Source organism: Lonchura striata, chromosome 1 (assembly GCF_050655825.1).
Source record: "Lonchura striata isolate lonStrDom1 chromosome 1, ASM5065582v1, whole genome shotgun sequence".
Classification (NCBI taxonomy): Eukaryota; Metazoa; Chordata; class Aves; order Passeriformes; family Estrildidae; genus Lonchura; species Lonchura striata.
In genome coordinates this window covers 29091676-29118082 of record NC_140703.1, presented here as the reverse complement: position 1 = coordinate 29118082, position 26407 = coordinate 29091676, and the positions used below count along the sequence as shown (strand labels likewise).

Genomic DNA, 26407 nt, shown 5'->3' with positions numbered 1-26407 from the left:
TAGATGGAAACCTGCAGTCAGATTCTCAGACACAGGTCTGTGTGCAGATCACTTGCCTCATATGATGGTGACAGTAGGTTAAAACTGCTTAGAGCTGAGGTTTATCATGGCAGGGGCTGGGAAACACTACTGAAACAGTTTTTCATGTTGCATTCATACTGATAGTTGAAAAAACCAGAAACAGCAAAGACTGGGTTTTTCTGATAAGTCAATGTCTATAGTTATGACTTGAAACAGCAAGGTTTCAACTTCATTCATTGAATAACACTTTCTTCTTAATGTTTTTCAATGTGTTCTTACCACCCTTCTCAACCAACAAACAAATGAGGGTGAAGTGCTTGTTTCAGGTACCAATGAAGATTACACTTGGATTACAAATTGTGTCAACTATAAGGAAAGGAGGGGGATGGAAGATGGGTGCACTTGCCAAAGAAATCCTGGCAGTATTTGGAGATCTCCCTTGGCATTGCCATTGTTTTTTAAGATAGTGGAATAGGTAAATGGGCTTCAGACAAGCCCTGGTATGTGGTGGGCTGTACTTGGCAGCTGGTTACTTGTACCTGGAGTTTTTTGTGGAGGAGTAGCTGTTCTGGTGCACCAATTGACTTGCTGAGTGTAGAAACTTCTGGTCAGGTTTTATATTTAGGGATTGTCTTAAATACAGACATGATGCCTACTTAGATACTGCTGTCTGTATATGACCTAATTAAAATATGTGGTTTGTATTTTGTGTGTATTAGTCAGATTTTGTGACTAGTTTAAAGGTGGAATTAACAGCATTTCAAAGACGGATAGACTTTTGGTGCAGCAATATTAAGTTAATTTTTTTTATAACTGCAGATAATTCTTGGGAGTGATTTTTATGAAGGAAATTATTTTGGTTTTTGAGGGCATTCAGATTTTCAGCTTTTTGCTTTGCAAGGTGGATATCGAGCCTGAGACCAGCTGAAAGTAGGCATTTAAAGTAATTTTATGCACATGAGGCATTCACCTTGCGTGCTGAAACTTGTACTTAAAGGGAAGAATTGGAAAGCTCTTGCTTAAAGCTCACATTCTTCAGCCTGTGCTAGTGGTAATGTAGCATTTCTTGTAACTACACTCGGAAAAATCACTTGAAAGAAGCTGATTTCTGAAATTAGGCAAGCAGTTCCAAAAATGATGCAAAATCAGTTCTGCTGTTTGCCATCATCAGAGTAATCAGTTTCTCTCTTCCAGTTTGGCATATTGAGATGTGGCAATCCAATTAGAAGTGTGAAGCTGTCTTGGTTTAGATGCACACACAGAAGTTAAGTGTTATCTGTAAGCAGTAGCATTTGATCCATGCAAGTAGAGTGGGGAGGTAGTGCAGGACTCCTTACTTCATGTTTCAGTCTCCTGATATTAAGTGTATATAATTCATGTTTGTGTTTTATATGTTTTTTGTGTAGTGTTGAATACTGCAGTTGTCATATGACAGTGTATGATAGTCTTCTTCTGAAAACTTGTCTGTATTATAAAGACATTTTTAACAGCTATGTGAATTACAGGATGAAATGAAAGCTGTGTATGAGTGGAGGGGTACTTTTAAGAAATAGTTCTAGAATTTGGTATCCCTTTTGAGAGAAGATGATGTGTTTTGCTGTACAAGAAATATGTTTTGAGTTGCTTTGTTTCTGATGTACAGAAATACAGTTTACTCAGTGCTTTCTAGTCCATCCTTTAAAAAGCATCTATGCCGAAGGCATTAAAAGTGACACTCAAAAGCTGCTATAATTGCTCCCATAAACTTGGATTAGGAGCTTTCAACTTCCCTATGACTTCTGGAAACTTTACAAGCACTTGCTCAATTTATGAAAGAAGAATATGTTGCAAAAAATAGGTGTTCTCTTGAGGTGTATACACCTGCAACTACCAAAGGGGCACAGTGGGTGATGTACCTGGAGATATTGCCAAATGGAGAGGACACCAATCTTACCAGTCTGCATGGGTTGTTGGCTGCCAGGTAGTTTGCCTTCAAGGTTGGAAGCACCTCTTAAAAGGTAGCCAAAGGCTAAAATTGACTCAGATTTTAATGTAATGACAGTCTAATAATTAACTTTGTGAAAGCAGTTTCCAGCTTGTTAGCTGGTGGCCTTGTGTTTGGTCCTGGCATCAGGCTGGTTACTGGAGGTATAATCTGTTATCTCTGGCTCATGTGTTTCAGGAGTGCCAGTGCTGGTGAAGGGATAGCAACTTTGTGTGCCTCTTGGTCTGTAGTTGCTTATAGTTTGGGAACTGATTTTTTTGCACCCTGGCCTTTAGGTGGGATGAGTTTAAATTCTGGGAGATTTTAAAGCCTAAATGAATAATATTTGTCCCCACGCCACAGGATATTTGTGATTGCTCAATGAATTTGCAGTAAAACAGGGTAGATGTTCAGTAACTCTGCTGGGAAGAGGATCATGCTGTTTGCACACCTGTGTGCAGAAGTTTGGAAGTATGAGTTGTGATGGGTTCTTTCCCAGCTGCAGGATAAACACTCTGTAAACCAGCATTTGATTGTGCTTTTTTCTGGACAGTGGTGATTCGTGCACAAATTTGAATTTGCCTTTAATCACAGGGAGGCTGTACAGCTTCAAAGAAGGCTGAAATAAGGTCAGTGGCTGTCACTCACCTTTCGAGATAGATTGGAGTGTGTGGCAGGGTATGAGGATACACTTTCCCATGTGAGGGAATTGAAAGGAGCAAACTAGAGGCTGGCACTGTAATTCTGAGTCACAGATAGGGAAGAAGCTGGACAGGAGAAGAGTTGAATGGAACAAAGTAGATCTAAAAAGCAATTGGAGTTAATGGAGAAAGGGCATGGGAACACAAATTAAGGAAGAGATAATGAAACTGGGTAGAATAAGGTTTAGGTGGACATAACTAGTCTTGAACATTATGCAAGTTTGAAACATTCATTTTAGTTTAAGTTCAGTGAGCTCACCAGATTTGTGAAGGAAATGTAGTGTAGTTAGATAGGAGTTTGAACTTGTGCTTGCCCTCTGAGTAAACCTAGATGTGCTGAGCTCCAGTTGGCCATGTTTTGCAGTGAAACAATCAGAAACTGCCTGTTGTGCTTACTGTTATAATTGTCAACTGTTCACAAACAGAATTGCGACACTCTGCAGGCTTGAGGTGGGACAAGGAAGTTTTTGTATTTAAGGTTAAGCCTCTTTGTATTCCCCATGATTATTGCTTAATTTTGAGATGTGGGTTGCTTTTAAGGAGAGCTGAGTTTATGGTATGATAAGTAACTTCAGACTATAAAAAAGACTGCTGCCTATTCCATGTAGTAGTAATAAACATAGGGCTTTGTAGCCTTTTTAACTTCAAAGGATTTTATCACTTTTTTTCTTATCTCTGTTAGTTAATTGACAGAATCTCAATGTTTGTGTTAATTCCTGGTGTTCTCTGCTGTTACAATGATAACTAATTCTTGGTGTTTTCCGTTCTATTTTTGTTGCTCTGTTTTGTCTTTGTAAAAGCCCTCAGATTACCACTTACAGTATTTCTCCAAACAGTATGGTAAACTTAACTGAAGAGAGGATTCTGTAGACTGCCTTACAATTAAACCATGGAAAGCCTTCCCGGTTCCTCCAGTTGAATATGTGATGATAAAAATAGTGCAGAAATTGATCATCTTGCTGATTTCTTTTTGTTGGAAGAAGACTGTTGGTCTTGTCATAGAACAAAATTACTGTTTCATTTGCACTTGTAGTATTTTTGATACGCTTATCTTACTTTATTTAAAAATGAACATGATTTAAGTGTTGGAATTAATCACAAAAGTTACCCTGTTAAACTGTTAAAGGGTATGTGGTCAGGCATAAGTAACATGAGAAAAATAAAATGAGCTGGTCATGCAAGCAGAAGATGTAGGTGGCCTCTGGTAACAGGTTCAGTGACTTTCGTATTGTGATATCATAAGTGTTCAGGAAACTGCTTACATTTGAAGAATAAAAATGTGCAGTGTCTGTAGTAAAACATTAACAAGTCAACATTTAGTGTAAGTATATGGAAAATCCTGAGTTATATCCTTAGAATGGCTAGGATATATTGCAAAATCCCATAATCTTAACATTGTTTTCAACACTCATCCATCAAAACACAGGTTGTTAATGTCCTGTGAATCAGAAGAACTGTGTAACTTGTGGAGCAAACAAAAATTCATAATTTCTTCAAGGAGCTTTTATTGTGATCAGTGATAAGGATTTAAATTGCGTGCATGTAATGATTACAAATGGGCTTTTGAACAGTGTATTCTCTCCATCGTGCCTTTGCAACATGGCTGTTCCATCCATATCCTTTTGAAGGAGCTGGGAAGGTTGCATCCTTCTCCACAAGACTCTTAACATGGCTGAACTTCTTTTTATGCTTGGACTTGAACTACTCTTTTAGAAAGTTGTAAATCTAAATTTTGCAGCAGTGTTGGGGCAAAACAAATGAAATTGATACCCATTAATGAATAATTTGGTGGATTTTAGTGAATTGTCATCTTGGCGTTTTCTTTTATAGGTCACATTGACTTTTTCTTAATTTGGTTTGGTGTTAATTTATTTTCCAAGCCAAGGTTGAGCAAAGACATTAGAATGGATGCTTATTATAGTCATATGAAGTGTAATATTTGAGAATTGTGGACTTCCAATGTGCCCTAGTGTAAATAAGTGGACAGAAACTGACTTATTTAAAAAACCCACTTTTCCTGATTTAATTCTTTAGTAAAGCATAACTTGTTGCTTTTATACCTGCTTGTTATATGTGTGGATGTGTTGTTAAAATGACAATTGAGGCATTTAAGTGGGGATGAAACCCTTGGTCTTTAGTAGCTTTGTAATGTTTGGGGTATTCACAAGTGCTGTTATTCCTAAGCAAACAGTTGTTTTTTGTGGTTATAGAGCTTCAGGCTGAGTTGTCTGTGTTGCCACTTAAATGGGTGATTTCTTTCATAGAATCTAAAGACATGGAAAAGTCCCATATAATTTTTCTTACAGTGTCTCTGTTGTTGCCATGGGTGCTTGTTCCTCACAGCCTGCAAATGGAGCGAGAGAGAGCATGGTCTTGTAGCAGGTTTTGCTGGTGAATGGTTTGGTCTCCACAGCTTCCCAAGGCCCTGGAAGGTGTCACTGAAACCCATTTCCAGCAGGGCTCAGGGTGCTGACCCAAGGCAAGAATTGCACCGGATCACTTGCTCCTACAAGTGCAGCTGTTTTCACATCCAGCATGGCTGATCAGAGCAGGTACTCATTCAGGGTCTGTCTATGTTGCCAGGTCTCAGCTCAGTCCAGTGACTGACCACTGGGTAAGAGTTTTATTCTATGCAAGCTCTTGTCTCAAGGCAGAAAGAGGCTGTGTGCTCCAGGCCTGTCTTCTGTGTTATCCATCACAGCATTGTGTTGTATTGAAAGCTGTTTTCAGACCATCTTGTAAAGAACATGATAAAAGTAATATTAAGGTCTACTGGCTGTGTACTGCTGCCCTGAAAGTCAGTCCAGAGGAGGAAACGGCTCTGCCCAGCTGCAGAGGACCCAGTAAATGAGGTTTGGGTCAGAAGATCAGGCTGTAGATCTGTTCAGAAACAGAAATGAGGATGAGAGCCTTGCTATCACCCTGTTCTTTGTCACTCGTTTCCAGGGCAGAGGGGAATACCAGTGAGGCTGCTTTGTTTGTTAGTACTTGAAACCAGCCATGTGCAGGTGCTTGATGTGGCCTTGTCTCTTTTGAAGAAACTTCTGTAACTGAGATACTGGCCAGTGACTCAGTGTTTTAAGCTTGTTATTTCTGTTCCTCCTAATTTAAGATTTAACTAGAGAGGATGGGCATTTATGAAGAATCAGATAGCCTTTTAAAGGTGTGTTTTACTCCAGGTAGAATTCCCTTGAGATGACATCAAGGAGCAATATCTATAGTTGGTCACACAGCTGGGAGCAGGCAGCCCACTTCTAACCTGGGCTGCCTTTGCTGACGTTAAAGCTCTCAGAGATGGAGCCTGTGGCACAGAGGTGTGTAGCTGTTTTGGAACCAAGCTTTTCTTGACTCTCAAGTATCCAGAGTAATATGCAATTGAAATAACCAGGCTTCATATTTTCCTTCTCATTCTTCTCTATCCTGGAAATCAGGCTTCTCACCACACCTACTTTAGAATCTGTACTTTACTGAGGCCTATCTCCTTGTAATAATACAATGAAAATTACCTAATGAAATTGTATTAAAATAAGTTTTCCTGGGATATTAAGCCAGTTTGAAATATTTAATGTTAACATTTTCTTTTCCAGTTTTGATTTAGACTGTAAGAAGTACCATACTGAGTCAGGTATTTGGTGTTTGTATAGCCAAATATGTGGCCTTCAACTGTGACAGTCACATTGCTGTTTAGGGAGTACAAGTGAGCATGGCCATTCTGTGACTCACTATCCTCCCACTTTTCTAGGATCCAGTCATCAGACTGGGAACACTAGAGGCTGCATCCTTGTCTGCTCCCTTTAGTGTCTGCTCACACTCCTGAGATAGCAGATTACCAATGTTCTTTACTAGCTATGTTGATCTTACCTACTGCCATCAAATATTTACTGCCATTCAAGTAAGCTTTGACTATGTTACATCCTCCCACCCCATCATCTTGCATTCATTTTGAACAGCCCCAGACTCTACAGTCTTTTCTTCCAAGGCAGCTAATCCTTTAACTGACCATTTCTATGCCTTTTAAAAATTTACTTTGCCCTGCTCATATGCTATTCTTGTCTCTACATCTTGGTTCTTAAGACTGCAGTGCTCTAAATTTTTACATAGCAGTACAATTACTTTCTGACTTGCTCTGAGTTCTTCTGGAATTGGTTATGTCCAATATCTAGATGATATTTTAGTGCATGTTACACAGTAAGCATGTAATTTCAGGACTGTCAGTCATGACTTCAGGATCACTTCTTTGAATTGTAAAGTCCAGCTATAAATTCAGTATGGAAGCCTAATGTATTCCTGCATGTGGGCCCCCCCATTTATTTTTGTAGATCTGTTTACATTCTGCACTGAAGCTCATTGCCACACTTTACTTGCTCAGTTTGGTGAGGGCCTTCCAGAGTTCACAGTTACTGCCATTGCAGCTGGCTGACCTGAAAAAGCTTAGCCTTATCTGCAGATTTGGAGGATTTTGCTGTGCACTTCTATCTCTGATGCACTTCATCATCATCATCAGTGAAGATGTTGAATAGAGCGACTCCTAGCCATGCTGCCAGGTTAGTTCCACTATTGACTCTTCTCTGTAGTGGAAAGTTGACTATTAAGTCTCACCATGCCTTCCTAGTCTTTAGCCAGCTTTTTGCTTATAATTGGATCTTTCCTCTATAGCCTTGGCTTTTTGCCATAGACTGTTAAAGGAGCAGTCTGAACTTTTTGCAAGTCCAAGTATGTGTTTTCCTTGGATTTCTTTTACCTGTTTGCTTGGAGTGCTAGCTGGATTTCTCCTAGCCAAAGACATATTCAACTTGTTTTAGCAGGTTGTTTGCTATGCTCTTAATATTGGCAGTCTTGCCATGGATGGAGATTGCATTTACCCATTTGTATCCCTAGAGACTCACTGGAGAATTTATTTGGAGAGACAGTTGTTGAGGAACTTGAGAAAAACTTTCATGTAATGAGAAGTTTCCTCTCCTGACTCAGTGTGGCCAAAAGCATAGGTTTGGATAATATGAAATGCAAACTCAGTTATAATTAGAACAGTCCTGCAGACTTTTAACTACACTGTGTTACAGGGCAGATTAGACCCAAATGGGGCAGATGGCTTTATGTAAATATGTATGTGACTTACAGATCTAGTACATTAATTCTGGTAAAATAAAAAAAAGTCTCAATTGCTGAGCCGTTCCTAGTACTTGTGGTACATGTCTTTTCTGATAGTGACAAGAATTATCTGTGTTAAGGCTTAGGTCTTGTTGCCTAAATTTTTTTTTTTTTTTTTTTACAGATTTACATTAGCTTTTCTAGTGGGGAAGGCTGTCTGTTCCTGACCTGTTCAATCCTTCAATCCCCCATGCTAGGTCTTTTTTTCCACAGCTGTGCTGTGAAACCAGCTAGTGAGATGATCCAGACTTGCAAATGTATTTTTTTAATTAAAAAAACACCACACACATGTAAAACTGCAATACATAGTACCAGCATGTGATTACCTACTTGCAAGGGATGTTCTAGTGCCAAAGCTCAGCCATCATTTTGGAGATAGGCTGAGCTCCAGGGTTTCACAGCCATCATTCCTATCTGTTGGAAGCTTACAGGTGTCTGTATATTCACTAATTTTTGTCATAAGGGAAAAATCCTGTTAAATATTTTGTTTCTCATAATTGGACTGGCTTAAGGTGATTTTTTGAAAGATGGATTTTCTGTATTGTGTTGATCATGGCCACAGATTAAACTGAATGTGTTTTGTAGACAATGTTGCATTGATCTGTCCTGTGTGCATTCTGTGGGGACTTCTGTATCTCGTGGGGTAAATGGGAGTAGGATGGATTGTGAAATTTAATGGAGTAATTTAGAAGTATTAAAAACCAGTGTGTATCTAATCTGTTGTGTTGAAAACCGCTGCAGTGGTATTTCTCAGGATGTTTTTATAATAGTGCGGAAATCTATGAATGCTGTCATTTTTTGTTCTGGTGACTGATTTTTTTTTTTTTTTTTTTTTTTTTTACCTAGTATGTTTCTTACATGAGCATGAAGACCTAAGATACTTTATGATTTTGTTCACTGTTTTTAAAACCTGTGTTTGGAGAATGTGTTCCTATCTTAGCTGTAGATCTTTCTGTTTTAATATATCAAGGAAATAAAGAACTTCTTGGTTTTAAGAAATAGTTAATTTGATAGAGCTTTCTTGCATAAGCCACATTGTGCTTCCAAGCCTGAAAAGGCCACAGGTCTTGTAATTACCAAGGGCATTTTCTCCTCTGGATGCAATTTCTAATTCTGTAATAGAATGTCCTGGCTTTCTGCTCTTGAGTCTTCATTTTGTGTCTAGATTCTTTAGTGATGAAGAGACCTTCTGAAGTACTTGGAATTGTGGGGAAAGCCAATTTTTATTCATCCTGTACAAGTATGATCCCTCATGTCCATTTATTCATCTGATCCTGGTTTTCTGAGGAATAATTCTGCTGCCCTGGCAAATGAGCTAAGAGTAAAGGTAGATGAAGATCTGTCATTGGGATAGATGGCAATCAACTATTAAACTAAAAACCCCATCTTTGAGTAATGTCAATATCGCCATAATTTTTGGTGTTGGAAATAGTGTGAATATTTACCACCCATCTGCTTTTGATGAATGCACACGTTAAGCACTTCTGATCAAGAGCAATAGATGTAAATATTGGAAAGTTTTTCTTTGTTGCTTTATTTGTGAGGCAGGCAGCAGGCACTACATCCAGTAGTTTGTGTCTGCAATGTTAGCTGTCTGAATCTTTGGATGTGACAAACTAGAAGGAGCAGTATTTGAATTAAAAAGTAGGTTGTATTTTCAGGTCATCTTACAGAGAAAATAAGTATTTTGTAAACATTATCACTAATTACAAAATTGTGTACCAACTCAATTACATGCTTCAAGGAAGATTCTGGGAAAAGAACTGGCTCTTTCAGTTGCACACTGAATTGTAGGGCTGTTTGATTTTATCAAGGATCCAAAGTGAAGTATTAGATGTTGTCTTATATGCAAATATAAAGAAAAACAGAATTCTGGGTTCATTTCTTGGCAGATAAACTACAATTACTGATTTGATTGTTACAAGAACACATTTACTCAGAAGAATGTTTCTACTAGAAGAAAAAAAGAGTATACTTTGTCATAACTTTATCTAAGCTGAAACGAGCAATTTTTTCTGATTTTTTTGTTGGGTTTTGACATAGTTTTTAAGATGACGAGTCTCATCTTGCCTTTGCCAAAATCCTTCTCTCATAAGTTTGATTTATGCATTCATTATCTCTCCTACAGTGCCAGGCTGTAATGTCTTGATGAAATTTCATTGTGGGTTTGTGGTTGAGTGGCTGCTACTGTGGAAAATAATTTCTATTTGAGACTTCCTGTCTCAGCCAAGATGCAAGCATTCAAGCATATTTTATATGCTCAAGAATTTTTCAAGTATTACTTTCTTCTCAACTCTTACTCACTGCTTCTTTATTTTATATTGTTGTGACCCTCTCCTATTCCCAAACTAATGCTATGTGTTTTTAATCTTCATTTAGTCTGTTTAAAGACACCAGCTTAGCTTATATTGTTTCTGTCCAATTCGAAGGTGAAAGATGAGTTTATGAGCCAGATGAAGACTAATCCCATGTAATAAAAAATGCCTGGATGCTGGGTAATATGCCTTAGCTGGCACATGCCTTAGCCATCCTGGTCTTTGAACAGAATTGTCACTACTTGCTACTGTAGATGTTGAGATAAAATTTCAGCTTTCTACTGGATAGTCTTGACACTGATGTTCTTTAGAGATGTCCCTTCTTGTGCCTGTGTAGATATGGTTGGTTTACTGTGTGTATCTTCAGATCCTAGTCTGGGTTTGCAAACTCAGGAAGAAAAACCCAGAGATACTGCCTCTGGCTTAGGAAGTTCCCATAGCTGATGTCTAGGAGAGTGTGCTGGAGTAGCTATCCCTGCAAATTGTATACTCTTCCTTAAATACTATTTGCTGCTGTGGGACAAGGGAAAATTGAGTAGATGAAGCTGTGCTTTCTCTTGTTATGTGCTTTTGTTATCTTGATCAATATTATATTTGAGTATATTTTTCCTTTTTTTTTTTTTTAATATGAGCCCTTATAATAAAGTAATTGTATTCTTTGAAGCGCTTTGTTGGTTACTGTCTTCTGAGGCAGGTAATGAAACCTTTGTCTGCAGGAACAGTAGATTGTTCCTCTGTATTTACTCTCCTCTGAGATGGTTGTCTGTTATTGTGTTGAAAGTAGCCTCCTTACCTGGACCAAGATAAAGCATTGCCATTATTCTCCAGCTGTAACAGCAGTAGAGAAATATTAGGATCCATTGTTTCCTTCTAGAAATGGAAACCTTTTGCATGTACTCAGTCCTGGCTTCATAACATCTGGTTTATCTTGCCTGAGATTCCTGGGATGAGGGTGTATGCAAGAAGAGAAGGAAAAGCTAGCAGTGTTGAGACCTGAATCTGTTTTCTCTTCCCTCCAAGACAAGCTTGTAATTAAGGAAGCTTGCTGCATTGCTGGCAAAAAAAGACAAGGTGCCTTCAAAACCTATATAGATTTAGGACAGCAGCCCTTGAAAACTATCCCTTCTGGATAGGTATAAGACTTTTGCAGATATATATATGGATAGATAGATATAGATATATAACATGAATGTTTGTTGCCTTAAAAATTGTTCTTGTGGTTTTTAGGCTTTTTACTTAGTATAACTTATTTTCTGCTTTGTGATATCTTTCAAGAGAGATACTGCCTTTGTCCAGTATGGAAAGTGATAGAACTTGGGAAAGGTCTGATTTTGTTACTTATTTTTCCTCTTACTGGCATAATTGAGAGGAAGTTTTGCTTGAAAAAGTGGTGCTCTCTTCTCTCTGTTTCCAGGTACCTGTCTCTATTTTAGGATTTCAAGCCTCAGCAGTCTTCCTTAACAAACAATTACAGGAACAGCTCAAAAATTTCAGCTGTATGTGTATTTTTCCCTGAAAGCCTCTGTCTGCTCATATGTTGGCAGAAAGGAATTAAATCCCCAGATACCTGGGCTCGTTCTTAAGAGAAGTGTTACTTTTTTTCATGCTTTTCTTTCTGGAGAAAACTTATTCCCATTTTATAGGATTTTATTCTACTAAAGTCTATATTTCAATAAAATATTTGGGGACATCTTCTGTAGTTTGTAGTTTGCAATATATTATTGTCCTTTCACTGGCAAAAAATTTACATTGAAGTAGGTGTATTGTTTCTGAGAGAGGAAAAATAAATTTTCTTAGTAGCTTTAAGAATCCACAGGAGAAATGGATACTTTCTATTGTAACTATATTGCCTTAAAACATGCATTTTAAGACAATATAGTTACTATCCAGAATAGACGTCTGTACTGGTGTAATGTAACTCGGTTGTTGAGCATTTTTAAACCATAGTAGAAATATTTTTTAATTGTTTGACAGTATGAAGTTGTGTTTTGCTTTGAGAAGGCAGGGGATGTGGTGCCCAGGTGCTTCCACTTCAGTTCACCCAAGCTCACAGCTTGGCTGATTCAGCCTGCCCTTGGCACAAGCTGTCATGGCAAGGAATTGCTTGGGCTGCTTCCATCTCCTTGCTCTGCCAGCCCTAGTGCTCACATGGCTTTGGGCAGGCAGTTCTGTTCCTCTGGAAGCACTTGGGATGCAGTTCACCTTCAGAGAGCAGTCATTTGACACCTGGTACCAGGGCAGTGTGATGTCAGGGCATGGGGAGGGATGGGAGGGCCAGGATTGCCCCTCTGGAGGTAGCCTCCTCCACAGGCTGCAGCTCTGCCATGCCATTGGGTGTGGGTTTGTGTTACACTTAGCATGGCTTTCCTGGGAGTACAGGCAGTAAGGAACAGGCTTGTTCCCAGTTCTTCCTTTCCTCAGATCTAGCCAACTGCGTGTCCTCAAGATGAGTTAGTTCAGCTTGCTGATTTGAGGCTTGCTTTATTTTGGAGATGGATTAGTTTGTCAGATCAGTAGGCTAAACTGACTCATCCTCAGGCTACAAGATTGCCAGATTTGCTATGACAGGAACATAAAAGTGGGAAGTAAGACCATCTTCTTTTGGCAATAACCCCTACTTTGATCAGATTACGTATAATGTGAAAATGAGCTGTAGTTTCTCTTGTTACCTTAAATAGCTTTAGAGATGTCCAACACTTAGTTCTCTTGCTCTTCTTGCTCTATTTTTATTACTTTAAAAGAAAGAAATAAATTTCAGAAGCCGGACTTGCCAGTGGTTATTCATCTGGCATAAGCATCTGTCTTCTACAATTCTGCCTCATCTGTAATAATAGCTCCTTCACCATGATAGCTACTTCTGCCATGGACAATATCTGCATTGCACTGATGGCATGCCTACAGTTTCTTAATGTTAATTGAGATAACATTCTCCTTGAATTCAAAACCATCTTTAACCTAAATGGACTTGTTCCATTTCTGTGCTGTTCTGTGGCACAATCTAAAGCAGTAATTCGAGATGGATGCGGAGGCTGTGGAGTCTCTTAAAGACAGTCTGTGCTCTGCAGCATGATTTGAACAGTGTAGTGCAACTTGATTTTGCTCTCTGGAGAAGCAGTTGCAATGCCTCTTACAGTCTTAGAATGGTGTTTAACCTCAGCTTACGGTCATCTTAGGGATTCAAATTGGCTACTACTAATTTTTGACTTTTTTTATTCACTGTACTTCCTATCCAAGTTGGATGTTGGTTCTGAACAGCTGGCAGTTCTCTTACTCCTCATCCAATCTTAAAAGCTAGTCATCAAATGCAGTTTCGTAATTAGCTTCATCTGTCTTTATTGGGTTGTTGTCTCAGATTCCAAACAATCTGTTTCTCACTGTGATTTTGATCTGTCTCATTCACTGGACGCTGGGTCCAAGATGCTGATTCTTGGTCTTAGAGAGACTAGCATGACAAGTACATACTGTATTTTTGTGACATGTTCAGTGAAGTTGAAGAGTAAGAAAACATGTCAGGTCCTAATTGGATGACATAATTACGGGGTACTTGACAGAAAGGAGAAATTGCAAAGGACAGGAGAGTCCTCTGATATTCCAGAGAGCAGAAGAATGTTAGAATCCACGGCTCTCACAAGGAGAGAGCTTTGTCCTTTGCCCTGCCAGGAAAACTTTACAGGTTAAGTGGGTGTTGCTGTTTAATGCACCCAGGTTTCCAAGTCCACCTATGCTACCTATAAATACAGAAATTGATCTTCATTTTGTAGACAAAAATTTTAAGGTTTGTGGGTGCACCTTTGTGATAAGTATTGGCTTCATAGTGTGGTAGAAGGGACCTACCAAGGAGACTCCAGCAGATGTGGAACTGCTTGCTTCATGCCCTGCTTCTTTCTCCACAGTCTGGCAAGGCTTGCAGAGGCCACAGAGAACTACCCGGAGGCTCTTCTGGCCTGGGCTGCTTGCAGAAGTGGTGACAGCAAGTGTTTCACACCCCTGGAGAACTCACTTGTGAGTTCTCTCAGTTCAGTGTTAATATGCTTGCAGTCATGCTCCAGATTCTCTCCGGGATTCTCTGCTCTTGCTTCTGCTTCTCCACACTTTTTGATGCTAGCATTTTGGGGGGTTGGGACATCTTGGATTTTTTCACCTATGTTTTTGCTGTTCTTTATCTTTGCTTATTTTCCTCTTTCTTGGAGTAGAGATTCCCTCTAAGATGTATTAAGATGTTCTTAATTTGTGCAAGTGTGTGGTAGAGAGGGTCTTGGCAACTTGCAGCTCCTGCAGGTGGCTTTCTGTGGGTTTTACTTAATGGTACGGTCTTATGCATTTGAAGCCTCTTGGTGGATGCAAAGACAGAATGAAAAGGAAAAAACAGTGGTGATGTCTGTTCTCAGGGGTCAGAGATGTGCTTCTCTCAGTGACATGTACATTTAACTGGATTCAAAAACTCAAATGCAGTTAGGGAGATCTGCAGCAAGTAGACAGTCTCCCTACTTAAGCAGTTTGCAAGAAAGTACTTTAGTGACAGGTTTGCAGGTCATACCAGATATTTTGATGATAAGATTGTAGACCACTTGGGAATTCCCCAGATGAACTGTTTTCATTATGTGGTATTCTCTAAGGGGTGGGAGTTCTGGAGTCTCTGACAGTGGTCTTAAAGTAGGTGTGTCAGTAGGTGACTAACAATGGATTCCCTCCTCAGCCCTGCTGGAAGAGTCTGATAGACTCGTTCAGGGTCAGCTGTTGAATGGCACTAACAAGTGGATAAACACGATCTGTTTGTAACTCGGGGTTCTGCATGTCAGGGCTCAGTTACAGGGGTTTATGAGTTACTCCATGTCAGCTGGACAGCTATAGCTGTCTTCGGCAAATATTTGCTAAATCATGTTCCCTGATGATGTAAGAGGAAAGAATAACTAAAGGTAACTTCAAATAAGAAATCCTAGTGCTGTATGGACTGAATTTCTCAGCTAGCAATTAACTCAGAGATAAAAAGCAAAGGAGAATACTACTGAGGCCACAGTCTTCTGCTAAAATGATGTCATAGCATTTCTGTTCATTCCCATTCCCTGTCTCTTGTGCTGCATTTAACCTATAAGCTTTTTGGGGCTGAAATGACCTGATCTAAGACTATAAAAATAAAATCTATTATGATTGCTTTGATACTTGCTTCCTAATCTGTGGAATCACCTTATTTAAATTTAAAGTTGATTTATATAGCTAAATAGCTTTTGTGGGGTGGGTTCTTCTGCATGTGGGTGGAGAGAGAGGAGAACAGAAAGAGAGCCTACTAAAAATAACTTGTTAACAACCATGAGACTGCTTATGAAACCCCACTGGCAGTCAGTGTTTAGATTACCTTAATTGTACGTTTCTGTGTTTTTTTTCCAAAGCAGAAATATAAGTATAAGAATTCTTGTGGATATTTTGTTTAGTCACAGAAAAAAAAATTCTCTTTATGTACTCCCTAAGGTAATTGTGCAAAATTTTTTCCCCACCTGAGCGTTAACTGCTGCTCTATCTAGAAATGTATGGTTTTGGTCTGTGTTTGCTGTAACAGAAAGAGTACTTGAAGCAAGCTCTGTGTTAACGAGATGGGTAAAATAGACCTTAAATGTGCCTCAGAAAGGTGTGGGTACCACCTTACACATTGGTAGGAGGGACAGTTTATAGCAAAGTGAAGGTTTTTTCAGGCCTTGCAAGTAAACATCCCTTCTGGATTCAGCTGTTTGGTTTATAAATCAGTGGGGTGTTAGCTTGCTGGGATTTCATGGTGGCCGATGTAAGCAGCTGATTGTTGGAATCCCATCTGCCACAGTTGGATTCAGGGAGGTCATCTGATGGCCACTGTGATAGGCATCTGGGCTAGATCAACGGGGCTCTTCTCATCCTTTTTCCTCTTGTGCTTTTTGTTTTGTTTTTTAAACTGTTCAGAGTCAAGTTTATGCTGGAGTAGGGAAGCACAGCTGCGTGGCCAATAGCTTGCTGTGCTCACTTTGACTTCCATGGTTAAGATATAAAAACCTAACAAGCTTATCATGTGAATGTTCTGGGACCTGCTGACTGCCCTGCTTCTTCTTTAAATGTTTGTTTGCAATCTTTAGCCTTAAGCTTTCAAAGGGAGTGAATCAAATGCCCCCTCCAAAAGTCTATGAGTGCCTTGAAAGAAAGACTTAAAGCCCCAATGGCATTTTGAATATCTGAACTGGGATGTAGTAAATCCAGATGCTGTTCTGTGTGATAAATTTTATTTTTTTTTAACAGATAAATAATTGTCGGTGAATGTCCCTGTATCTTGATGTCATTTTATGTGTTTATTTCATCAAATATAGGCATATGAGTCATGCCATTACTTGTCACAGTTTGCTGGAAATACATTTTCTTTTATTTTTCTGTTTTTAGTGACACAATAACCTCAAAAATAGGTCAGTTGAGCTACACAGTTTCATTTTTATAATAATGTTATATCACCTTTCTAAACTGTTTACTTTTTAGTGATAGGATAGTTTATTCCACTAGACAGAAGTCAGTCACTGGTATTCTGTTTACTTCCTGATCAATTTTTCAGTTCTTTCCTGCATAAACTTAATACTTAGTGCTTTGAATTTGCAACTTTAGAAACTGTTGAGCAAAATGGAGAGCTACTGTTTTTTGAAGTTACAGGTTTGACCTTCTGCAAGGTATTTTTTTTTTTTTAATATTGCTTTTTCAAACAACGGACATGTAAAAAGCATTGTAACTTGCTACAAGTGGAACGAACATTTTGCTTTTACTTCCTTCCTCTGTGTCCAGCTAGAGGTGATGGCAACTTTGATTTCAGGGTGTCTCGGAAGCCTTTTCCCTTGGTGATTTTTGACTTGGCAGTTGTTTCTGAAATTTGTCCTGATTATTTGTCTTGAGATTGAGCTGAAGTGAATTGACACATAATTAACTGTACCTGTCATTTGATCATTAGCAATATAGCCAAAGAATGATCTATCACTCTTCATATTTTCATTATTTATGACTTTACTGTGTTTTGTTTAAATTGAATGCAGATTTTGGGTTTTGACTGTTGTGAAAAACGGCATACATAATATTGAGTTATGACACCATTGCATTACTGCCGAGTTGAAAGAAATTATTTCTGTAGGTATTTAGCTTTGGTGACCGTGACATTCTTAAGACCCTAAGAGACATCGTGTTCATCCATCCTGTGCATGCTTTCTGATTTCAAGCCTAGCAGTTGCACTTCAGTATTTTGAGTTTAAAAAAAGATTCCAGTCTAAAATAAAAATGTAGATTGCAAAAATAACCCTATTTTTCAGAGTTTTTAATAAGGAAATTATTTTTTCCTAAATTTTGTCCACCTGTAGTTCTGTCTTAAACTCTTGCAATTTCTGTTTCTGGTCATTATTTGCAATATGTCCTCCACCTGCATATCAGAGCTCTCTCTGAAGTGCCTGTTCCTTCTTCCTTTTAGAGATAATCCTCCAGCTTTTTTTTTTTTTTTTTTTTTTGTCTTAAATTGTTTGTGCTCTTAAGTCTCACTCAAAGTAATGTATTTTTGCTGACCTTATGATGTCTTAGTCTTCTTTCTGAATCTCTAGTGTTTTGAATCATCACTGCTGAATTTCAGCTATCAGGATTGAGCATGCTATTCCAGTAGCTGTTCAATGAGTGTGAAATAGCAAAGATTTTTCTTTTTTTTGTGGTCTGTCTGATATACTTCTGCTTATACATCTAAGGATTACTTTAGGTCTCAGTAACTATGTGTGCTTCTGTCTGTGCTGGTCCTTTAAGTCAGAGTTGATGACTTCACTCTTTGGATGATTTTATTTGACTTGGCTGCATGGCCTATGATCTTGGGTTCTGGATCCCTCTGCCTATTTTGCTCCTTGGTTACTAAGGAAGGTTGGCTGCTTTTTCACTGATCTCTACAGTGTGGATAACTCTAAATCTTGTGTCTTAGTATTTCATGGCTTTCCTTTCAGATTGTTGATAAAAGCAGTAAGTGTGAGGGCAAAAATTGGTTTTGGTGGCATGTCCCATTGTATTCTGTGTTGCACTTATGGTCTAGTGTATTATAATTTGATTAATAATCATTTTTCTTTCTGTATATATGTTACTTTATTAATTTTGGATGTGATGGCAAGTTAGAAAACCTACAGAAGTCACAGTGCTTGTGCGTCAATGTTTTCATCTTATTTTTTATTCTAAATGAACCTGTAGTCTCTAACAATATGGAATCCAACAACTGGGTCTCTATGAAGTACCTTACTGCTTCTTTATTCATTATTAAAGTAACTAGTATGGTACTTAAGTCAAAATAACAGGATTGTATGAATCATCCCATACATCTTAGAAGTTCACTGAGTGTTCTGATTCCTTTCAAAAATCACTTCTCAGACTTCTTAGCTCTTCCAAAATCCTTGGGTACAAATAATGAGATTCTTCTGATCTTAAATAATGTTTAATGGCCACTCTTTTATTGCAGTATTCAGTTACAGTCAGGAAGTCAAGTGACGTTTTCTGTGCTAAAACAAGTGTATGTGTGTATATATATATATATTCAGTGAATGCATCTGCCTTATCTGGGTGATGATTGGCACACTTACAGGTTTTGTTCAATGTTTGACCTGAATTATTTTTTTAATTCCAAGGACTCCTTTTGTTTGGAGTAAATTGAAAAACCAAACGACATTGTTTTTTGTAAGATTTCTTTCTTTGAGTCCCTGAGTTTTTCTGATTTGGTCCATGAATGCTCATTTCAAGAAAGCTGGAGAGGGACTTTTTACGAGGGCATATAGTGATAGGGCAAGGGAGAATGGATTCAAACTGAAAACTTGAGATTATACATAGAAAAATTCTTTACTGTGAGTGTGGTGAGACACTGGAACAGGTTGCCCAGAGAAGCTGTGGATGCCCTGTCCCTGAAAATGTTCAAGGCCAGCCTGGATGGGACTTAGAGTAGCCTGGTCAAGTGGAGATTCTCTGCTGATTCTTGCAGGGTTGGAACTGGATGAGCTTTAAGGTCCCTTCAACCCCAAACCATTCTATGATTCTGTATGGTTCTAGGGTCTTTATCTTGTCTCTCACTAGGGAACATTCATACAGTTCACTGATGAAGAAAGGAAGTTGTCTAGTGAAACAGTACATAAATACCATTTTAATACTTACTCCTCTGTACTGATGCATAATAATCAGCTCTTCATGCAACTAACTTTTTAAAACTGTAGTAGGAAAAATTAATTAGAAAAAGAAAATTAGTAGTGATTTCTGCTGCTGACAGTGTGTTTCCTCAAGCATACACTGGCCATGTTAAAGACTTTAAGAGCAGCTGCTGACCTCCTTCTTCCTTCACATGCCATGAACAATTATCTAAGAAGTCAGGTGTTTTGTTCCATAGCTTTATCTGATGATGAGCACCAGATTCTAGCAGATAACTCTAGAAAGGTTTTCTCTCAAAACATTTGCTTCGCAAAGTAGTCAGATCTTTTGACCATCCAGTTACCAACGACTGAGAAGAACCACTGCAGTTGGGATAGACTTCTATCCCCCTCTGGTTGCTAATTTCTTTCTAGGTAGTGGTGTCAGCTACTGGTTGTAACCTAATCCCATTGGCAGGGGCTGGATCCAGCCGTGTCAGATTTCTGTAGAAGTGACTCCTTTGACTGTATTGAGCTTTGAGCAAATTAAGATGAAGCAGTGCAGCAAAGCCTTACGAACGGGAGAAGTAGTCAAGTGAGTTAATGCTGAGCTGTATCTTAGTAGGGAGGTAAAACTGAGATTTGAAACCAATCAGTGAACATTTTTAAGTGAACAGTTATGTGACTTCAGACATTGTACAGTTTATTGTAGATGTGTAGAGTTTTCTTTTAGGACTTAAAAACAGCCTAAGTAATATCTAATGGAAAAGCCTGTGAACCTGCTGATGAGGAAGAATATAGCAGCTGGAGGAGGGAAGTGAGAGGAAACAGGTAAAGTCAAAAGAGAAGAAAAGGTGGAGTTTGTAGACAGTGCAAAAGATCAAGGTTGCATTTGAAGTAGAAATAAAGCTACTGTAATCATTGTATTAATACATTGTTTCTTCACTTCAGCTGTAACACAATGAAAAGGAGGAAGAGGGCACACATATATAGTTGAGAGGAAAGAAAGCACTCTTAGATCTCTGCATTAAAGTGTGGTTTTACTGCTCAGTCAGACACTAAACAGCTAAAGGGATGTAGGGCAGATATAAATTTGGACTTTGTCCAGGCCCATTCAGTAGAAGGTGTGTGGGGGTGATCAATAGCAAAGGATGCCTTTCATGGTCCCTGAGGACTGAAGTAGATTTTATTGAATGACACCTCATTTGGCACAGGCCAAAAGTATGCATCCAGTACACTTATAGGTGGTCACCTTTAAGCTTAGGAGTAGGAATCTGCAGCTGGTGGGGTATATATGAGACAAAATGCTTGCCCAGTAGCAGGATCCCTGCTCTCACCTGGGTAAAAACAAAAACATCTGCCATCGTGTTGGTTTTTTTTTTGAGATGCAGAAATAGAGTTGTAGCTTGCACTGATGGTCTGTGGTCTTCTAAGTGGAGTATCCTCATTTCTTCCCACAAACTGATGAATATTCTCTGCTTTGAACAGTGCTTTCACTGATTTTGCCTAATGCTTGTGATTTGTCCCATGTGGTCATCATGTGCTAAAGGCAGAAAGTGAACTAGATCAATCAGAATACTTGGAAATTGAAATATCTGAATTTTTTTTTTTTTTCAATTTCACATCAGAATTGTGGGACAAGCTCTTCATCAAAAAACCTCAAACCCAAATATCACATCATGGATGCTAAACATCAGTGCTTATGTGAGTAAATGCTTTAAGGTTTCCCATGAAACATACCAAGTGCAAGTGTATTACAATGTGATAGCTATTTATTTTTCCTTTTGCTTCTACCCTAGATGTTATGAAGGTGGTTGGCATAGATGATAATTATACGGTCACATGAATTTGCTTTTTGGTTACAGTAAATCAAGGTCATATTGCTGTCGATCCTAGAAAGCAGCAGCCTCTGGACATGTGCTAGTGATGCTTTTCATGTGAGCTGTGCTATAAGAGCTGTTTAGTATTTTGCTATTTAGTCCTTTCTTCCTTCTTTAGTTTTTCTATTTAATGTCCTAGTTCTGTTGTAGACCTTACAGTCAAAGGTGTTGAGGGTATTCAGTGTTTGGCAGTGCCTGCCTATCCACCAGAGTCACTGAGTCTGACAGTCCTAAACAAAGCAAGAGGTGAAGGGAATGAGATGGGATCTGTCTAGGCTCCTCTTTAAGACTTGCTGTGGTGTAATATTTCTTGGTGTTTGCTGTGAGGAGTCTGTTTGGAGGTACTGAAGATTGCTGGGCAGGGCTGTTTCCTCTTTGCTATTTTCCATCATGCTGAGGCTAAACCCAGCATTTCTGAAAGCTGTTTAGTGAACTCCTTTATGGCTGTTTGGCTGTCAAGTCAGCACTTGCTGTCCAATTAAAACTGGGATAACCATTCTGAACTGTTTATGATGTTGTGAGCAGTTCCTACATCTATGTAGTGCAAGGAGTGGCAAAACAGGCTTGGAGCCTCTGGATACTGCTGCTGAGATATAAACAAGTTATTTGTATACTTCGAGCAGCAGTGAGATGTTGCATTTGTGGAGATCAAAGCTGTCAAGAGTGCAAGGTGAATTTTACCCCTATAGTCCCTCAGGTTCAACAATGCTGAAATAGAATAAAACTGAAACTCTAACAGGCTTAACTTTTAAAAGATTGGAGTTCTTATGGTGTGTGTTGTGGATGGTTTGCAAAAACTGTTGTTTCCTGAAAGCAGGAAGCTGGGAGAAAGAGAAAGCTTTGTGAGGCGTAATGCTGTGGAAATTCTGGTGAAGAAACAAAGTAATTCTTGGTGTAATGTTTAAAGTTTTAGTCAGTGCATACATTTCTAAGCACTGATGATTTCAGCAAGTTTAGGTAGGAGCTGTTTTCCTGTGGACTTAAAGGAAAGTCTAAAACTGACTGGCTTTTCATTTCAGCTCTGAAAAAAGTTGGCTGGGTGTGCTGCACATTCGGATGAAACACTTGACGTGGCCTGAAATTCAGGGTTTGCTTTTGTGGACAAGGAGGTCCCTGGGAGAGTTGCAGCTCTGGACTCCTTAGAGCAGATCTCTTGATATCAAGTACTTCAAATCTCAACCAGTGTTGCCAGGGACAATTATTTTGATCTCTAAGAGTTCATTAGTCTTGATTTTTGGAAAAATGGAGAACCAAACTCATTAACCACAATCTCAAAACTGTGGTCTAGTGAACCATGCCAAAAAGAAAAAAAAAGATGCCCCTCAAAATTGAGCAGATAGGGGGTTACCTTTTACTTGATGAGGGTTGCTGTAGTAAAGCAGATGTAACTTATTTGTATATTTGGTGAGTCAGAATGCTAATCATAGAATAGTTGGGCAAAAGAAATGCTTTGCTGCTATGAGTTACACTTCTAGCTTGTTTACAAAAAAGAACAAAACAAAGGCATTTCTTTTTATTTGTGGCTTCCTTCCTTTTATTTCTTACAGTTCTCAAAAAGGAGAATGAATTTTCCATGCAGCTAGTATGCTTCTATTTATGCTTCTCTCTCTCTCTGTAAGAAGACTTTCATCTGTCTGGTGTTCCTTTCTACACCTTGCCCCATTTTCTCTCCAAATCTATAAATCTGCATCTCAACTTTTTGTGACTATTATGGGGAAAGGCTGTACCAACTCTGTATTGCTTGGCAAGTAATTGCACCTTTAGCACTAATGTACTTTATATTTGATTTGATAATTTGTTTCATGGACTAGTTGTAATCATAAAAGGAAACAATTTGTAAGAACCTAAAAGGCAACATAGGAGATGAATAATATTTAATCTGGATTTTTCAGGAGAAAATTGTGTCAAGCCACCTGCTTTTCTTCTAAATCTTATAGGTGCAGAAGAAGTAGTAATAGATGTGGGTGTCTTGACTCTGAAGCTTTCAAGCTCATTTTCTCACAAGAAATTCAGGAGAAACTGGGAAATTGCATGAATGACATACAAAATGATCTGATTATTTTCTTTGAACATAATAGGAGGTCCAAGAAAAAAAAAGGATGAGATATTTTGTGGGTTTTTGCAGGGATTTTAGGCAGTCTCATAGGAATCACCAGTTACCACCAATTTCTTAGGTACATTTCATGTAGCATTGGGAAATGTATGTCCAGATAGTGACTGTGCTTGAAGTATGTGACAAGCTGGCAAGAGAGTTCAGTAACCTTGGATGCAGTTCAGTCAGGACAAAATGCAGAATATTAGGCTTTGATAAGAGCAATCAGGTGTCTAAGTGGAGAGTGGATGAGGATTGGACAGGCAGCAGCTCCACAGAGGAGAGTTCAGTACACAAGCTGATCATGAGGTTGCAGCATTGCACAAGCTGCAGGCATTGTGCTGAGCTGTGCAAACAAGTGTGTTGTAAGTCGGACACAAGACATCATCAGCATGCTGGGTAGAGCTGAGATAAGCTTCCTTTTCAGAGCCTGGTTTTAGTTAGGTGCTGTACCTGAGTAGTTTTTAGCAGTGAGGAGAGAGGGTCCCCAAAGAGAAATAACTTCTCCATCATAATAACTTTCTTTGCAACAGCCCTCATATTTGAAGCAGGCAGTGGGGGGAAAGAGCTGTGCCTTTTTTTTTTTTTTTCATGCCCTTTTGGAACAGAACAAGGAGCATTTTGCCTAAACTATACTAAAGCTATTGATGAAGCTATCTGTTGGAAAGATTTTTCTAAATGCATGAGAAGAGAAGAGAATTCCTGGAGAAAGTTGTGGAGAGAAGGTTTGTTAATAAGCAGATGTGATGAGCATTTCTTGAGAACAGTTTCTGTAGGATTGTGGTGACTGCTATGGAATAGCAGGTTCTGTTTTTTCTTGCAGCCCTATTTGATTCTGTAACCCAAGCCTGAAGGACTCTTTATTGCAACTGAATGGCAAGAAGTGCCCAATGTTCTTGTTAAATGCCTAAAGCTTTGTTCCTGTTATGAACAAAATCAGACTTGGAACAAGATGAAGTGCTGTTGGTAATAACAGTGGGCCTAAGAGTAGGTGATAGTGGCTTGGGTTTTTGATGGGAAAGTGGCTGGGAGCCTCACAGCTGCTGCATCTGTGCCAAAGCACATTCACCTGTGCAGCTTCCACTGTGGACTTGCATTCTGAGCACTGTCCCTGGCTGTGTTCTGGTTCATGTTGAGATACCAGCTAAGTGCCTGCCATTGGCATCCTTCTCCCCCTTCTTCCCCTGCCCCAGCAGGTGCCTCCCTTCTTTGCAAGGAAGTCCAGACATGGAAGAAGGGAGGAACAAGACTGTGCCATCTGATGCAGCCTAGGTTTCGCTTTAGGTGCACACAGCCAGGTTTGACAAAGGTTATTCTTCCTAGTGCTGCAAGCTGAAGCTTTACCTGTGGGTGGATTTGTAACAAACTTAAAGTGCTCCTGGTTTTTGTTGCAAGATAAATACCTGTAAAGATCAGAGTGCTGGTCTGAGCTCATACTGGCATTTTGGTGTATTCAGTTATAGGAAAAAATACGGGAAAATGCTTCATTTTGGTAATGCAAACAACACTGTTTAATATCACTTACTTGATAATCAGACATAGGGATAAGTACTTGGCTTCTTTGTGCATTACATTTTATTGCTCAATTATTTGCTTCTGGAGAGGAAATTTTTGTTAGCAATTATCTAAATGAAAAACTGTCACCACTTAATATATGCCAGTAAAAAACATGCTCAGTGCTTTCTTTGCATTTTGTCAGAGGTCTTCTATTTTTCTCTATAATATTGAAGTAAATATGCTGATCTTAATATTTGTCTTACCCTCCTCTGTTTTAGTCTTGTTGGTCTTCTTGTTTACACATGTATTTTGATTATTTGTGTATCTTTTGCTTTGCAGGAGACAAAGATGGCAGCAAGGTGACTACAGTAGTGGCAACTCCTGGACAAGGTCCAGACCGACCACAAGAAGTCAGCTACACAGACACCAAGGTGATTGGGAATGGATCTTTTGGTGTTGTGTATCAAGCCAAACTCTGTGATTCAGGAGAGCTTGTGGCCATTAAGAAAGTCCTGCAGGATAAAAGATTTAAGGTGAGCCTATGCATAAGTTCATAGTATTTTCATGAATGTTATTTCCTTTTCCATGTCTTTGATGGCAGTGTTTTTGATTTTCTTAATTTATTTTCATTGAAGCACATAAATGCACATAAAAATTTCCAAGACTAAAGATTAAAGAGATGGATTATGATAAAATAGTAGTTTAACTCGAAAATCAGTGAGTCACTATGATTATTTGTGTATTAGTACAAATCAGAAGCTAAAAATCCTTATTTGATGTGCTGTTTCCAGGTTGCCAGCCAGATTGCTCAGACAGTGAGCTGTGGAAACAAGGGATAAGCTTGTCTTAAGGTTACTTTTTCTAATATAAACTTTCCTTCAATCATTAGCAATTAAACTGCTGGAAGAGACAGAAGCCTTTGGGCTTTGTTTTTAGTTGCTGCACGTATAAAGTTGAAGGTTATATTTGAGTAAATGAGAAATTGTAAAGGCCAAGCAAGAAGATAACAAATACTGAGCCCAAAGTAGTTTGGGCTGAAGATCACTTATTTTTCTTATTACCTGATTTATAAACATGTTCTAACCCGGTGCTTTTAATAGACTAGTGAGCCTTTATTCTAAACTAGTAGCCTTCCAAAGAGAAATCTTTTTATCTAGTGATTTTTAAACCAAATAAAAGTTAAGAACCATAAGCCACCTCAACACTTCTGTTAGTCCTCAGCTTGGTACTTAATGTGCTTCACCTCTTTCCCTTATAGTCAGGTGGCCTGCAGATCAACTTGTGCGAGCAGTACATGATAGTAGAGGCACTGGTTTTAGCATTTCTTGTGTTCACAGCAAGACCTCATGCACAGCTAGTTTCACTGGTAATATTTGTAATTTGTGTCCTTTCTTGGTAGCAAAAACATTGTTTTCAAATATTTCAAAGGAAAATGGGAAAGATACACATTTGAATTAATAAAATGCAGAATTGTTTACTTCTAACTAAAGAAGGCATATAAAGTTCTTACATAGTTCTTACATCTGAGTTATTTTTGGACTGTATTATGGGTTGAAGGTAATTAGTACTTGGAAAGCATGCAATATGATGTAAGAGTGCCTTATTTTAGGAGAATAAAGAAGAGGTAAAACAGAAAAGGAAAAACAAATTCTAAACCTAGTACTTAAA

At 38.7% G+C, this 26407-nt stretch overlaps 1 protein-coding gene across 2 annotated transcripts in view; it reads left to right on the top strand.

The window, feature by feature from the left end:
• Window positions 1-26407, top strand: part of GSK3B (glycogen synthase kinase 3 beta) — a 149203-nt gene that overhangs the window by 30078 nt on the left and 92718 nt on the right. For both annotated transcript variants that reach the window (XM_021548814.4, XM_021548813.4), the window contains exon 2: window positions 25079-25272. In XM_021548814.4, coding sequence (XP_021404489.1) covers window positions 25079-25272 — 194 coding nt within the window. The remainder of the gene's footprint in view (window positions 1-25078; window positions 25273-26407) is intronic.